Source organism: Sporisorium graminicola, chromosome SGRAM_11 (assembly GCF_005498985.1).
Source record: "Sporisorium graminicola strain CBS 10092 chromosome SGRAM_11, whole genome shotgun sequence".
NCBI lineage: Eukaryota > Fungi > Basidiomycota > Ustilaginomycetes > Ustilaginales > Ustilaginaceae > Sporisorium > Sporisorium graminicola.
In genome coordinates this window covers 134,848-150,226 of record NC_043721.1, presented here as the reverse complement: position 1 = coordinate 150,226, position 15,379 = coordinate 134,848, and the positions used below count along the sequence as shown (strand labels likewise).

The 15,379-nt window shown below is 56.3% G+C and overlaps 4 protein-coding genes across 4 annotated transcripts; 1 reads left to right on the top strand and 3 right to left on the bottom strand.

Moving 5' to 3' along the window:
* Positions 1–320: 320 nt before the first annotated feature.
* EX895_001349 (uncharacterized protein) lies at positions 321–5,189 on the bottom strand (the record flags this gene model as incomplete). Its single annotated transcript, XM_029881948.1, has 1 exon — positions 321–5,189. The coding sequence occupies one exon, from the start codon at positions 5,187–5,189 to the stop codon at positions 321–323; it is 4,869 nt and encodes a 1,622-aa protein (XP_029741549.1).
* Positions 5,190–7,928: 2,739 nt separating this feature from the next.
* Positions 7,929–9,338, top strand: EX895_001348 (uncharacterized protein; the record flags this gene model as incomplete). The annotated part of the gene is made up of 1 exon (XM_029881947.1): positions 7,929–9,338. The coding sequence occupies one exon, from the start codon at positions 7,929–7,931 to the stop codon at positions 9,336–9,338; it is 1,410 nt and encodes a 469-aa protein (XP_029741548.1).
* A 356-nt stretch (positions 9,339–9,694) lies between these two features.
* EX895_001347 (uncharacterized protein) lies at positions 9,695–10,439 on the bottom strand (the record flags this gene model as incomplete). The annotated part of the gene is made up of 3 exons (XM_029881946.1): positions 9,695–9,712; positions 9,828–9,933; positions 10,114–10,439. The coding sequence occupies 3 exons, from the start codon at positions 10,437–10,439 to the stop codon at positions 9,695–9,697; spliced, it is 450 nt and encodes a 149-aa protein (XP_029741547.1).
* Positions 10,440–11,667: 1,228 nt separating this feature from the next.
* On the bottom strand, positions 11,668–13,626 carry EX895_001346 (uncharacterized protein; the record flags this gene model as incomplete). Its single annotated transcript, XM_029881945.1, has 1 exon — positions 11,668–13,626. The coding sequence occupies one exon, from the start codon at positions 13,624–13,626 to the stop codon at positions 11,668–11,670; it is 1,959 nt and encodes a 652-aa protein (XP_029741546.1).
* Positions 13,627–15,379: the final 1,753 nt, after the last annotated feature.

Below are 15,379 nucleotides of genomic sequence, written 5' to 3'. Positions count from 1 at the left end.
TTGTAAGCGTTGGAGATGTCTTAGGAGTGTGAGATTATGAGGCAATGCAAGGGTCACGTACGAAAACTCCCTTTCTGCGATCTTACATGTTCGACAAGGGGATCGACCGCGAACCTCAACAATAACGGACTTCACTCACTATGAACGAAGCCCTCAGCCACAGTCCCGCTCATCGTTCACACGCTTGATCCTGCCCCTGAGCAAAAGAATAAAAGATATTGCATGCGTGATGTACAAGCGAAAAGAATAGACATCCTGAGAACGCACCGCCCACTGCCACCGCTCTCCTATCCCAACTCGCAGGCTAAGCCGCTGGCACGTCAATTGGACGACGAGACGGACCCGCCACTGGAGTCCTTGTCCGTATGCAGACGAACACAGAACACTGTCGTGTCGCCGATAAACACAATCTGGTTGCGACTGGCGGCGACAGACTCCCATACCGGGTTGCGCTGCACGGGCGGTGGAGGACGGGGTGTCGACGCCTGACCGAAAGCGTATGGCATCTGTGGCCTCGCGACGGGTGGGAAGGGCGCTCCGGGTGCTGCTGCGGACGGATGCACCATCGGTGAGCCTGGAGGGCCGGCAAACGGCGCTGCTGCACCCGGACGCATCGGCGGAGGTGCTCCTGGTCGAAGACCCGTCCCGTAGCCAGCGACGCCAGGCGCTCCAGGCACCATGGCTCCATTGGCAGCGTGCGGAGGCACAAAGCCAGGCCTTGCACCCTGGAAAGACGCCATCGGAGCGCCTATGCCGTTTTGCATCGGTGCCATGGGCCGACCGTACGGACCCATGATGGCCGCATTGAACGAATTGGCGCGCATCGCTGCCACAGCCTGTGCATTCTGCTGCTGCACACTCGGCGTGGGTGGCGGGACATCGGCAAAGAGACATCGCAGGTTGACACCGGTGATGACCTGGTGGAGCGCACCAGTCTCGACATGTCGCACCTCGACAAAGCTCGGTTCGAACGCAAGCACGTACGGATGGTGGTAGGCAAACGACGTCGGGTTGCCCTCCCAGTGAATGATCCAGTTACCTTTGGCTCGCCAGCCATTCTTGTTGACGTAAAAAGCAAACTCGTCGTAACATAGCAGGAAGACGCCGGAAATGCGGTAGATGGCAATGGGCTTGACGTTTTCGCGGCGGTGGACAAAGTCGAGAGAGGTGTCTGCTGGGTCGAGCAAGCCTTGCGTATCGAGCGTCTCGAGGTCGACAATCTCGAACCCTTTGGTGCAGCCGACACAAAGCTTGGTCTTGAGGAAATGGATCGAGCTCGACTCGGTGGGGATGTAGAACTCTTTGAACACGCGCAGCGTGTCCTGTCCTCCCTGTAGTAGCTTCTTGAATGTCGGCTGCTTCTTGCCGCGCACGTTCTGCTCGATCGGCTCGAGCGTCTTGATCGTCGAGGAGAGCGAGCTCGACTTGACGACACATACCAGCGTTCGGCCCAAGCAGATGCCTGCACGGAAGAACGACGTGTGCGACGAGATGCGCCGACCACGTTTGAGCGAGCCCATCGGATCGGAGGGGTCCAGCGCATCGAGAGTGAAGGTGTGCACCGACTTTTCGGCAAGCACGATGAGGATCTGATACTCTTCGAGCACATCGACCTGGGTGACACCGGGCAGCGGAAGCACCTTGGTGGGCGGTCGAGCCTTTTCCCGCAGGTCCGACAGATAGACACCGTCGTCGGTGCCGTAGATAATCCTGCGACCAAAGTCGAAGGGGACGGAGCAGTTTACACGATTCGGACCGAGGAAAAAGTTCTCCGACAGAGTGATGGTATCAAAGATGTTGCTGCGCTGTCTCAGGATCTCTTGCCTTGACTCGATGTTCTCGAACCACTTCTTCCGGCTGACAAACGTGTTAGCCCACAGCGTCATCGAATAGCCCTTCTTGCCAAGATAGGTGAAGGTGAGCGCGTATCCCGTTTTGGCATCCTGCTTGGGTGCAGTGCCCGGTGTGCCACTATAGCGAGTGCCCGTCGAGGTGCGCGACATGACCGATTTGGGACGGGTCGAGCTGCCCTTTCCTGTCGGAACTTCGTCGTATACAGTAACAATGAGGAGCTCGAGCGGGATGGGCTTGCGATACACCTTGTACAGCTCGTGCTTGTTGACCGTCTTGGGCTTGACCATGAGAAGCGCATGATCGAAGAGGAAAACCTGGAGCTCAGCGGATTCGCTCTGCGTGCCGCCTCGTTTCTTGAGCGGGCCTTTGAAGACAAGCTCTCTCTGCTCATCTCGTAGACGCAGGTCGACGGCCTCTCCTTGCTTAAAGACGAGCTGCTGATCGAGTTGGGCGAGCGTGAAGCGGTTCTCGCTCTTTCCAGTCTCGATGTTGACCTTTGTGAGGAATTCTTTAACGATCTTGATGACCTTGGGAATGGTCTGCTTGTCCGGGTGGTCTTCTGGGGTATACTTGTTGACTTGTTCGAGCAGCAAGGGGTATCGTGCGAGTCGCGTGGTTGGCTTGGTGAGGTAGCCGTTCAACTCGAGTTTGCGGGACTGCGGCAGACGTTCGGTCTCGTCTACGAATTTGGCAAAGGCGGCATTGGACGACTTTTCCTTTTCGAATTCGTACTTGCCGTAGAGCTGGTGCGAACCGTACTTGACAAACGGCTGGAAGTGCGGGACCATCTCGAGAAGAATGTCTCCGATGCGGTCGACAACGTCGCCCTGCTTCTGGCGCTTGGTGAGCAGCTCGGAGAGCTTGGCATTGACTGCATGAATCTCGAGCACGTTCCAAAACACCTGCGTAACAAAGTCGTCACGGTGGTCTTCGGGAATGATGTCCGATGTACGAAGTGGCTTCACCCACTGATCACGAAGGTACTCCATGTCGGCGACAAAGTCACGTTCAGTGTAGATGACCTCGTTGATGGCTTCTTGTCTCTTCCTTTCCATATCGTCGAGGCTGTCAAAGACCTCTTTGGAAACGGAATCAGCCCAGAGCGCACCGCGCTCTTTGGTATCATTGAGAGACTCTCTGCTGACGCTGCGCTGGAGGACGGGCTGAGGCTTCATGTTGAGTCGCGCCTGTTGCTCGAGACGCCTGGGGCAGGCGATACTGTAGCAAAGACGGTCACGCGAACAGGTGGGCGAGTAACAGTCAGTGAGCAGCGTAAAGACACCGGTGGGAAGCGCGTCGTCATCATCATCGTCTTCAATGGCGGATCCGGACTGGATGCCGTTGTAAATCGAGGTCGCCGGCGTTGTTGCAGAGGGTGAGGGCGAGGTGAGTGCAGTCTGCTTGCTGGAAGTCATGGAGGTCATGGACGCAGTTGGACCAAGGCTCGATCCGGAATTTCCTCGCGACGGAGTTGCAACGGCCGAGGATCTGCGACTCTCGTCAAAGCCGTCTTCTACACCAAAGCCAGAGGTGGGTACGCGCACCTTGAACTGATAAATTTCGGAGGCAGAGTCGCGCAATCGATGGTCGTAGGTGACATCGTGGAAAAACTTTTGCGCATCGAGCGCCCGACCGAGCAGGAGGGCGAGATTGCGGTCGGTAGTCTTGATGATAAAGGCAATCTTGTCGACGGCTTCGCGGCCATCAAAGGCATCACTGTACGTGAGGCCATCCTTGGTACGCTCCGAGAGGTTGACCCTCGCACGGAAGGCTTCCGCGACTTTGGAGAGCATGGCTGGATAGACAAGGGGGCCGCGTCGACTTGCGATGGGAGCTGGCGAACGCCCACTGGCGATGCTGCCGTGTGGGGACACCGGGCCGCCAAAGGATGGGCGGGATGTACCCTGCCCGAAGGAGAGGGAGCGGTAGTCACCTCTGCCGATGGTCGAAGCCTCGCTAGGTTCGTCCCACCGCGATTGGGCACCGCCGTGGTGGTTGGCGTAGCCTGGGGCATAAGCGGCCTGGGCTGCCTGTGTTGCGGACGAGGCGGTGCGAGTACGTGGAGGACGATCCCAGGAAGCGCCTGGAGTAACGCTGGAATTGGCAGCCGTCGACATGTTGTATGGAGTCATACCGCCGAGGGCTGCACCTCCAGCAAAATAGCCGCTGGCATTTGGAGGCAAGGTGGTGGTGGATCCGTAGAAAGCGCGAGATGCGTTCTGAGCGCCGGGTAGCGCGTAGATCGAGTTGACAATCGATTGGCGGTCCGACTCAACCGAGCCTCTTCGACGCCCTTCGCCGTAGAGCGAGGAAGCGGGCGAGCGTGTCCCGAGCAGATTTTCGAAGAAGCCAGTCGAGTACACCTCCTGATCTTGTGAGGCGGTCTGCTGCCTGTCATCGACGCTCGCCGAGTTGGAGTCTGCGTTGGCAATTGAGCTCGTGCCTGCATCGATGCGTGGTGAAGCGGCACTGGATGACGAGGTGACAGCGAGCTGAGCGGCGGCTTGGCCCTGCGATCCGAAGCTGCTGAGTCTGCGACTGGCAACGGACAAGGGGCTGGCGGGGGAGCGCGCGGAGTCGCCTTCGCCAAACCAGAAGCTGTTCTGCTCGATAGGCATGCTGCCCTCGAAGCTGGGCAAGCGTGGTGGCCTGTCGGTTGAGTCGAGTGTCACCCGGTCGACGCCGTAGGTGAGATCGGCGCCAGCGTCGGGAACGACCGAAGCACGAGGAGACACGGCGTTGGGGTTCGAGTAGCCGACGTGGGCGGGCGTCGCGTTGCTGGATCCGTTGGCGCCGTTGGACGATGGCTTTGCGCCCTTAAATTGCTGTTGGTCGAGATAGTGACTTGCGTAGGCGCTAGCAGGTGTTGTGGACGTGGATGGCCCGCGATACGCATCGGCTGCGCTGGCTGCAAGGCCATTGTACTGTGAAAAGCCCGAGATGGAGGATCTGGGATCCGAGCCAGCAAGAGAAGGTACGGTACTGATTCTTCGGTCGGCGTGTGGATCGTAGGCGTCAGGTGGTGCGGCTGCGTAGGCGGAATGGTAGTAGGAAGGTGCACCAGATGGAGCTGACCCATTTTGAGCCATCACCATAGAAGGGTCCATGTAGGCATAGGGCGCAGCGCCATAGTTGGCGGGAGGTGCACCATTCCATCGTTGGTTGACGGTGTACGAATTGGGAGGAGCACGGAAAACGCCGGCGTTGGGATTGTGAGGCTGTCCAAAGGCTTGAGGCTGCGGGCCTTTTGGTTTGGCTGTTGGACGGCCAAAGATGTTTTCGTAGGCGGTGGTCCTCTTATCGAGGGGCGCGCCTGGTCCTGCTCCTGCCGGCATTGTGTGGCACGGTCAGATGGAAGCGGTAGGAGCAGTAGCCTGAGGAACTGTCAACGGCACGAGAGCCTGGTTGCTGTAGTTGCGGGGTGATGCGAAGGAAGAGCTGTCTGGTACAGTATCGATCTGCTTGAGGTACAGAGCTCTCACAACATGGATGGAGCTGGGAGCGAGAGGGTACAGAGGCAGAAGAGCAGTGACGATACGTCAGAGGGGGTCGTAGTTAAGGTCGTTACGTCGAAAGGTGCGCGATCGTGCAAGATAAGAAGGCGAGGTTGTTCAGCAGCGTGGCCGCATCGCGAGGCCGCGTAAGCAGGATCGAGGGTGAAACTGGAGCAACAAGGGCGTCAGACGTCCATGAGACCAGCAGAGGAGCGTGACGAGCGGGTACTGGATGTAATTGAGCTCTTGCCAACTTGTCCGGGCGCCAAGCTGACTGCAGCAAGTCGAAGGAGGACAAAGCGAGAATGTCCGAACTCTAGAAAGTGGACGAGATCCGACGTCGTGTAGACAAAGGCTGCCGGATTACTTTGTTCCGATGGCAAACAAGGTGCGTTGTACGGGTGATGGTCTGGCGCGTCTTCTATCGGGAGCTTCTCTGAGATGGACAAGAGGATGGCCAATCGAGATGCAGGCGACTTTTGCCAAGTCAGATAGCGACGACTGCGACGACGACTGCGGCGACGACTAGGGCTATCAACCAAGAGATGTAGAGAAGGGGTGATGTTGTGTTGTTTGGTTCAAGAGGTCGAGTAATAGGTTGGATGAAAGAGGGTGTGTGCGAGTGAAGAGAGACAAAGCCAACAGCGGAAAGTGGTGTGATGGACATAGAGTTGCGTCGTGAGACTCGATTTCGACAGGCTGTTTGTCTGTCTGAGTGTGGTTGAATTTTGCAGCGCATCTCTCTCAGCTCTCAGCTCGCAGCTCTTACTCTCTCTCCCTCTCGTCAAAGCCAAGATTGACACGGACTTGCGAGAATCGACCGACGGCGAGCAACCGGCGCGCTCCCCGCTTTCAGTAGTGTCTCACCGTCACAGCACAGGAGCGTGTGTGTGATTTTTATAGATTTTACTTTTTTGGACAATTTCAGGGCTGAATTTTTCCGATCCGAGCTCACACAACTCACACAACTCACGCACACACACACACACACACACACAAACACACACAAACACACGCCCGAGCATGTGACGGAACCGTTTCCGATCTCGCCACGATCGAGTTCGAGGATATAAGTGAGTGCAAAGGCGAGTCTTGGAAGTGTTGGCGACTAGCTCACGAACGTGCAGATGTTGCCGTTTGGCGGCTCAAAAGCTTGTACGTCCCGATACAATCTCGTGGATCTTGGGCGTAAGCAAGCGAGTGGATCTTGGGCGTAAGCAAGCGAGCAGAGGCGTTGCTCCGATGCTAGGTCGCTCAGGTTGCCGTGTGTCCAGCGGAGAATCAGGGAGAGTGTTGCTACCAATGGTCCACACTAACAGGGGCAATCAGCCAGGCCAGTCCTTTGTTTGCCTCTTAGCTCACTGGCTCGTAACGAAGCTCAACACGACCCGGACCAGCATCTCCGAAAGAGACTTGTACGGTAGAATACTGTTTAGCAAGTTGGCTGGGCTTCGTCTTACTCCAAATTTACATGTGGCCTGTTCTCTCTCTCTCTCTCACACACACACACACACACACACACACACACACACACACACACACACACACACACACACACACACACACACACACACACACACACACACACACACACACACACACACACACACACACACACACACACACACACACACACACACACAAAAGCACCACAATACTATTGAAAGTACCACAATATTATTGCAGGAGATGGACTGCTCAGGGAGGAATGATTGTGCGCAATGCCAAGAGGAAGAGGGGTCAGGGGACCAACACCCAAAAATACACCCAAAACAGGATTGTACACACTTGGAGTGGGCATTTTCAATGCTGTGTCAATTTGATGCACGCTGCTGCCGGAAGACGTAAATTGATATTGGGGGCGGCCAGCTGCGGTTCCAGACCCTCTTCAAGCTCGTCCGTCCATGCGACTCAAAACAAGGGTATTTGCCAAGGAACAACCTGCACAGAGCGCAGCATCTCGTTGACCCGCGGCACAGGCGCACAGGTTCCTGAGCGCGTCCTCGTTCGCCAGAAACTCAAAAGGCGGTATGGAGGCAAGGCGAAGCGATTTGCCGGTGAGGCCACAGCGTAGATGGTCGCACGAGGTTCGCAAGACACCGGTCGATGCTTGCGAACACAGCAGCGTGACAACTCGGACAAGCGAAGCGGCCGTGACGAAGACATACACGAGGCCAATCAGCCATCGTGTCCATGTTGAGCAGACGAAGAGCTCTAGCTTAGTAACGATGATTAATTCAGGCTAGTCTGAACCTCCACGTTCTGGATGCGGGAAAATGCACAGGTGGGAAAGAGAAAAAGTTCAAAATCCGCAAAAAGACATCAAGAAAAAAGAAAGCTGCGTGCCAGCCATCCGAGCTTGTCAAATCAGCTCTTCATCATTAGCAGCACCATCGTCCTATCATCTCGCGCTCTTCGGAGGTTCCCGAACACAGCTTACACAGAGAAGAGAGGCCCATCAGATTCGGAACCACCAAGTCTGAAGCTGATTCAGATCATATGGACATACTCTCATAGTAAACGCCGGACCGGAACGCTACAGCACCCATCCAAGGCTTGCTAGGGGCACCATAACCACCAATGCCGTATCCAGGCACCTCGAGTCCAGGCGAAGGAGAGACCGAAACCATCGCTCCTCTGCTGCCCTCTGCCAAGGCGCAATCCGGTCAAAAGCTCTCGTTATCCCAACTTCGGACCCTCGCCAACCAGGGCAACGCCGGCGCACAAGTGGACCTGCGCATCGTAGAGGCGCAACAGGTCGCTTCGTCTTCCTCGAAACTTCCCATCGCATCCTCATCTACAGAGGCCAGTCCGTCACTACCAAAAAAGCTCGTACCGCCGAAGGGATGGCTGCATTTTGTTGCTGGAGGGGCCGGTGGTATGTGCGGAGCTATCATCACATCCCCACTGGACGTGGTCAAGACGCGGCTCCAATCCGACCTGTATCGTCAGCGCTCATCACAGAAACAGGCTGTTTCAAAAGCGGCACAAAAGAGCGGGATATTGCAAAGCGCGCGCCGCTTGGCGTACCACTTTGTCGAGACGGGCTATCTGCTCAAGGAGATCAGCACCACGGAAGGGCCACGCGCCTTGTTTCGTGGGTTAGGACCGACACTGGTAGGTGTGATCCCAGCACGATCCATCAACTTTTACACGTACGGCAACGGAAAAACGCTCATAGCAGAGCGCTTCAATGACGGTAAAGAGACGCCCTTGGTTCACCTCAGCGCTGCAGCTTTGGCTGGCGTGGTGACGGCGACAGCAACCAATCCAATTTGGGTTGTCAAGACACGCTTGCAACTCGATTCGCGTCACAACGAGCGCGCGGTTTCAGCATCTGCCGCCTCTATCAGATCAGCGGCCTCCTCTGCTGCCACCACAACAGCGACAACTGCCAGGCCGGGCGTAGTGCACTTTTCCACCGCCTCGTCAGTCGTACGATCCAAAAAGTCACTTGGTGCCTTTGGCGAACCGGCCTTCTTTCATGCGTCCAAAACCACCACTGGATCTAGCATGAACTCAATGCAAATGTCACTACACATCGTACGCAAGGAAGGTATCAAGGGCCTCTACAAAGGTATGAGTGCCAGCTACCTCGGTGTAGCTGAAGGAACCATCCAGTGGGTTCTCTACGAAAGGCTCAAGAAGATGGGTGCTGAAAACGCCTCTCCCTCGGACGAGGCGAGAGGCGGCAAAGTGACTAGCAAGTTGTCGAGCATGATTGGCGCCGCGGGCGTGGCCAAGTTGGTAGCCAGCCTGCTCACATATCCTCACGAAGTGGTGAGGACGCGGTTGCGACAACAGCCTCCAGCAGGGCAAAAGGCGAAGTATACGGGCTTGATGCAGACGGTCAAGCTCGTGTATAGAGAGGAAGGTTTTGCTGCATTGTATGGAGGACTCAGTGCGCACTTGCTCCGAGTCGTGCCGAATGCTGTCGTCATGTTTTCCATCTACGAACTTACGCTGCGCTTCGCTACGAAGGTCGAATAATATTGTCCTTGCATTTGTACTTGTACGCACCACACTCACACACCTCTCCTTTGTACATTCTGGTTCTAGCTGCAGAATAGACCTCTTTAGCCGTGTGTGAAGCACTTTCCGAAAGCCTGCCTTTCAAGACTCAGTGTGCGCCTCGTGCCACGTCGACTCCAGACCAAAATCGCAAGATCAAACGCTCTTCCAAAAGCATACATGAACGGCGTGGTATTTCAAAGAGGCTACGCAGGCGAAACAAGCTCGATCGCCGAGTCGTTGGTTTGTGTTCTTCTTTGTGAAGGTTTGTCGACTTTTTCGTTAAGCTGCAGGACGACTGGTCCATTGTGTTTCCAGGACAACTGTTGATCCCTCTACTTGCTCAGCATCATCTGTCGGTCCCAATCGGTCACAATGTGAGGAGACAATCGTCAGTACTCCTTGCGATATAGCCGGCCGACTGCCGAAGTAGTAGCGGTCGTCAGAGCGGATGTGAGGGGAACTTACCTTGACAAATTCGTCGTAGTTGATCTGACCATCGCCGTCGACGTCGGCCTCGCGGATCATCTCGTCGACCTCGTTGTCTGACAGCTTCTCGCCCAAATTGGTCATGCTGTTTATTGCACATCGTAGGAAGGTTGGATTAATTTAGCTCGAATGTCAGCGCTCCTTCTCAATCTCTTCGGACAGCCATCTTGGGCCCCTTGCGCTTGCCGTTCCATCCATTGCTGTCAAAAGCAGATGCGGTGGTCCAGGCAACGCAAGAAGCTCTTTTCGCTCGCAGGATACGTACACATGTCGAAGCTCAGCAGCGCTGATGAAACCGTTTCCGTCCTTGTCGAACACCTTGAAGGCCTCTTTGATCTCTTCTTCCGAGTCGGTATCCTTCATCTTTCGTGCCATCATGGTGAGGAATTCGGGGAAGTCGATGGTGCCGTTGCCATCAGCGTCGACCTCGTTAACCATGTCCTGCAGCTCTGCCTCGGTGGGATTCTGGCCGAGCGAACGCATGACGGTACCGAGCTCCTTGGTGGTGATGGTGCCATCGCCGTCCTTGTCGAACAGCGAGAAGGCCTCCTTGAACTCGGCGATCTGGTCTTCGGTGAGCTGGTCAGCCATGGTGAATGTGTCTGCTGCGCGAGTGCAAGTGGGCCGTGTGGGATGGAAAGTATCCGGAGCAGGCGGGTGAAAGAAAGTCGTCAGCATGATCATTCCACACAAGTTGGATAGCACAAGTCGTCTAGTCATCCAATGAGCTCGATGGCCGCATCGATGCCCCTTCACGCTCACCGTGCCCATTGGGCCGAGACGAGCTGCTGCATCCGATCGGCCTCGAGCAATGCTGTCCGTCTTCTTCTAATTCTTAGGACTGCACCACCACAAAATTTCGGCAAGTCTCTGAACATCGCGCGCACGGTTGTCCTGGGTCGTGCTTCTTGGACCGCATCGACGGAGCGTTGTAGAAACTTGCAAGATCGACAACTTACAAAAGTTGAAATAAGGTGGAGCGCAAACGTGTGCGGAGAAGGTGAAGGAGGAGAAGCAAGATAAGATCGCGACTGAGCGCAAAAAGTGCAATTGGGAGAGCACCGACCACCAAAGAGACAAACGTACGCCCAATTTCCGAGTTTGAGTGTGGTGTCACCGTGTGCTGTGCTGGTGTATGAAAACGATTTTTCGATGTGCTGGCTGTGCTGTGACGCTTAGCTCCACTCGCAACCCGGCGAGCGAATGCGCTCTGTGCGGCTGCTGCGTTCAGGGTGTCTCGGACGGCAAGCACTGCGAAAAGGACTGCTCAACCGCTCGAATTTGCCTGTCGTCATAGGCCCCGAAATAACACTCGCATCTGCTGTTCATTCGACTTCTCGCTGTGCAATGCGTGCGCACTTTACGATAGTCAATTGCAGACTCACTCTATGCCCTACACAGTTCGTGATCGACTACTGCAACCTCTCCGCCTCAACCGCCGGAACCGTTTTTCGAACGGTTCGTTGTAAAGAACCTGGAGCCCTCTTGATGTTCCCAAGCTGCTCACACGCTCACCATCTTGACCTGCTGATTCACTCTGCCCGTCCGAGACTAAAGACGTCAGTCCATCTGCCGACTACAACAACGATCAAGTGTCAACCGCAACAGACAGCGTAGTCAACTCAAATTTGAGTCTCCTGAGCCTACACTCAACCCGGTGACCCAGCCGGAGCGGAACAAAGTTCTTTGAGCCTGTGCGGGATCTTGATTTGATTCAGAATGGAACAGATTGCGGACAGAGAGATGAGAGGGCGAACAAGGAACGAGACAGGAAGGTGAGGCCGAAACAAACAACGTGGCAGGGTGGGGGCGGGCTCGGCTACCTCGACCACGTCCATGTGACCGGTGTAGTGACGCCGCTATTCGACAGCGCATCCTGGAACTTGTCGGATTCCAGCTCCTCCGACCATTCTTGCGCCAAACGATACGCACCACGTCCGTACTTGTCGCCGCCCGTCCAGCCAGCGCGATCTGAAGGCGTCGTGTTGGCCGTTGCCGAGTCCGAGGACTCTTCTTCGCCTGCTGGCGGTGGCGTGGAGGGTCGTGAAGGCATGCGCTCGGCGCGAAGCAGTTTGGCCTGGAACGTGGCACGAGGCGCACTGCTGCCACCCGCTCGACTGCCACTGCCGGCGCCTCGCGACTTGGTACCGTACGAAGAGCCTGTACCGACGCTGCCACCGCCTTGTCTGGACGGCGCGACCGAATTGTAGCGAGACGCCATCATGGACGGTGCGAGCAAATGGGGAGCTGAAGCTGTTTGCTCGGGTGTTCTTCTACCTTGCTCTTCCTCTGTAGCATCGTCGTCTGTGGCGGCCTCCTTGTCTTTCAGGGGCGAGCTGCCACTAGCAAGCCTCGACGACGATGCACCCCTGTGCATGTCCCTGCCCAACGCATTCTGCATGGCGCGTCGTCGAGGGTCGCTGGTGGCGGTCATACGCGAGGGCGGTGGACTCGCCACTTCTAGGGGCGTCGCCCAACCCGATGCTGCCACCGATCCAGCCGCGGATGGATTGAGACTCGACAGTCCCGACTTTTTCGCCGACTTCTTGCCCTTCTTGAGCTTGCGCGTGAGCTGAGCGACAACATCGCGCGCTTCAGCTGCAGCAGCAGCGGCCTCGAGCCTTCGCACCAGCTGGTTAGCACGAGCCGAGCGGCGTACAAAGAACTCCATGCCCAACGAGAGGTCGAGCGACATGTACTCGTGGCCCTCATCGCTCCAAATCATCTGAGCGGGCGAGAAGCCCTCGTCGTCATCGACCACATCGTGCATGCGCCTTTCCACAGAAGAATGCAGACGACTGCTGCGCACCCTGCGCGTGAGAGGCGTCGACTGGAGGACAGCAGGCGAAGCGCTTCCCGAAGGCGCGCTCGACGGGGCTGCCGAGCTGACCGTGTCAAAGTTGGAGCAGTAGAAGCGGCTCAGCCAGCCATTCTCGGGATCCGGCTGTCCCCAAGACTCGGCATCACCTTTCTTGATTTGGTAGACGTCAGCGTCCTGACCGTCGTCTGGGAAACGCCAGACGAGTCCGAAATCAAGTTCAAGCCTAGCAGACTCGGCCCTAGCACGTGCTCGGGCAGCAGCGGCTCCAAAGTCTTCCTGTCGCTCGCGTAGACGATGTGCAGGTTCATTTGCATCCTGCTGTTCAGTCTCGTCGTCTTCGTCAGCGCTCGAGTCGTCAGAATCGTCATTGTCCACGTTGGCAGGTGCGGCGTTGCGGGGCGCGGCGTCCTCTTCGTCCGACTCAGGCTGCGCCACCTGGAAGAGCGAATGCCAGGTCGAGTCGGTATCGAAGCGCAGCGACACATTTTCAGCGTCGTATGCCTTGAAGGTAAGCGGAATGACATGTGTTACTGTCCTCGGTTGCGCATTGATATTGAAAGGCTCCAGCGCACCCGCACGATTGAGCACGTTCAGCCGGTACAGCTCTTCGTCGGCTTGATGACGTTGAGCTTCGGTGACCTCTTCCTCCGAAAGGGTGCTGGGCAGCTTGCGAGTGACACGCAGACCCACTCGCCAATCCTTGTTGGCAAAGTGGGTTGCGATGAGATCGTTCTCCACAGCATGCTTCCAAGCCCTGTTGAGGCTACGGATGGTGGTGTAGAGCATAGCAGGATCGCAGTAGAGGAAGATATGGCGAAGCAATTCGTTGGGTAGGTCTACTTTGGTGTGGCTGGGAGCTGACGAAGGCTGGGACGAGGCTGGAGTGGAAGTGGAAGGTGATGCCGAAGCGAACGAGGCGCCCGCTGATTCGGAGCGGGCGAGAGGTAGCGCACTCATCTTGGCGATCGATCCAACGTGCAGGGTTACGGATTTGGACGGGAGCTTTTCGTCCGCCGATACGTTGCTACGATACGGGACCAGCTTCCGATCAGTCAATGAGAGGGGATGGTGGCGATGATGATACGAACTCGGAGCGGACGGTTGGTCACCCTGTAGAGCAAAGCGAGCGGCCTAGCAAGGCAAAGAAGAGCTGATCAGGTGCAGAAGGTGGTTGCAAGACGTGGTCGCGAGAGAGAGAGAGATCAGGAAGCGCGGTCGAATGGTCGTCTTGAGAGAGACCTAAGTCAAAAACTCCAACCAAAGCGGAGTCTCACAATGCTAAGCAGCGGCAAGGCAAGCAGGACAGTAGCACGCATCAAAAGAGTGTATTTTGTGACTGCAGTTCGCGCGCTCTTTTCCCCACACTCGAAAAAGGCAGCCATCCGGGCGTGGAGAGATTGAAAAAAAACGGCAGCGATCAGGTGCTCGACTCTTTTTCGGTTAATACGCCTGCCTCATTCGCTCGTTCGAGAGGAGGTGAAGGGCTCTTATTCTGAGTGCTATCTGAAAAGGAAGCCCTGATCGCAGTCACGGCTTTCTTACAGAGCCGATCTCTGCTTTGGTTGATTGGCTTGCTGTTCTCGGCTGTGCTTCTGATTGTTGCCGTGCACTGGACAAGGGCTCGTCGTGTCAGCGAAGTGGTCGGAATTTCACCACAGCGGAATGTGCCAACGAGACGGGGCAAGCGCGAACGCGGTGACGAGGAAAGAGGGCAGAGCACGTTCGCCGCAGCGGCAGTCGCTGTCGCTATGGCTGCGGCAAAGACAAACTGAGCTTCACGACGCATTCGAAGGCCGTGGCGCGAGCGAGGGTCATTCTGCAGCGTCAGCTGAGCTTGACACCGCTTATCAACAACCACCTTCATCCGCAGTACTCGAATCAATCATCCCCTCGTTCTGCGGCGAGACGAGCCTTGGTTACCCGCCTCGCCTCGACTCTACACTGACTTTTCGCTCTTATCATCCTGCAGGGTGCATGCGACTACCCCGCGTTTTTCTTAAAAGCCTTGGACACAGACCATTGATTTTACATGAAAAATCTTCTCGGCCGAAAAGAAAATACTTTCAATTATGTTAGATCGGTGATCTTGATGTTGAAGAACGGCCAGACACACGCTTTCGGAGGCTCGAATAGACGCAGTAGCGAAGCTCGACAATCGTGCAAAACTTCGTCTCGCGGATGTCGAAGATGCCTTGTTTTCCGGGAGAAGCTGCCGTGGCGAGTGACATCAGTGCTTGCCACGAGACCTTTGATGACCGCAGTGAAGATGACGCCAAGGGTCTTAGTGTCTCGCGCCAGGCTTTGGCAACAGCATCCGCGAGGCGAACTTGGGCCGCGTGGGCTTTCCGGTTCAAGGCGACTCAGAGGGGACTCACTCGACGGGCCGATACTTGGAAGGAGCTTACGCAGGCACGGGCAAGTTTCTGTTGGCCTCCACCGATTGGGCCAAAGAAACAAAGTGGCTCTGCAGGCACGCCGGCCGTTTGAGAGCGGCGAAACCCTCACAACTCATGCTTGAGAGGTAGAAAAGCTCTCAGCTTCCTCGGTAAGCCTGCTGCTCGGGAATCCCGGCAGTGCCATGGCTTGACGCCAGGGCATAAGAAAGATGGAGTTCGACCGATGCAGCGGGCTGGAGGAATTTCGGTCCATGCCATTTCTGTTCGGCATCGTCGCAATCTTGGCCCTTTGCAGCATCGAAGAGGTCGGGTCG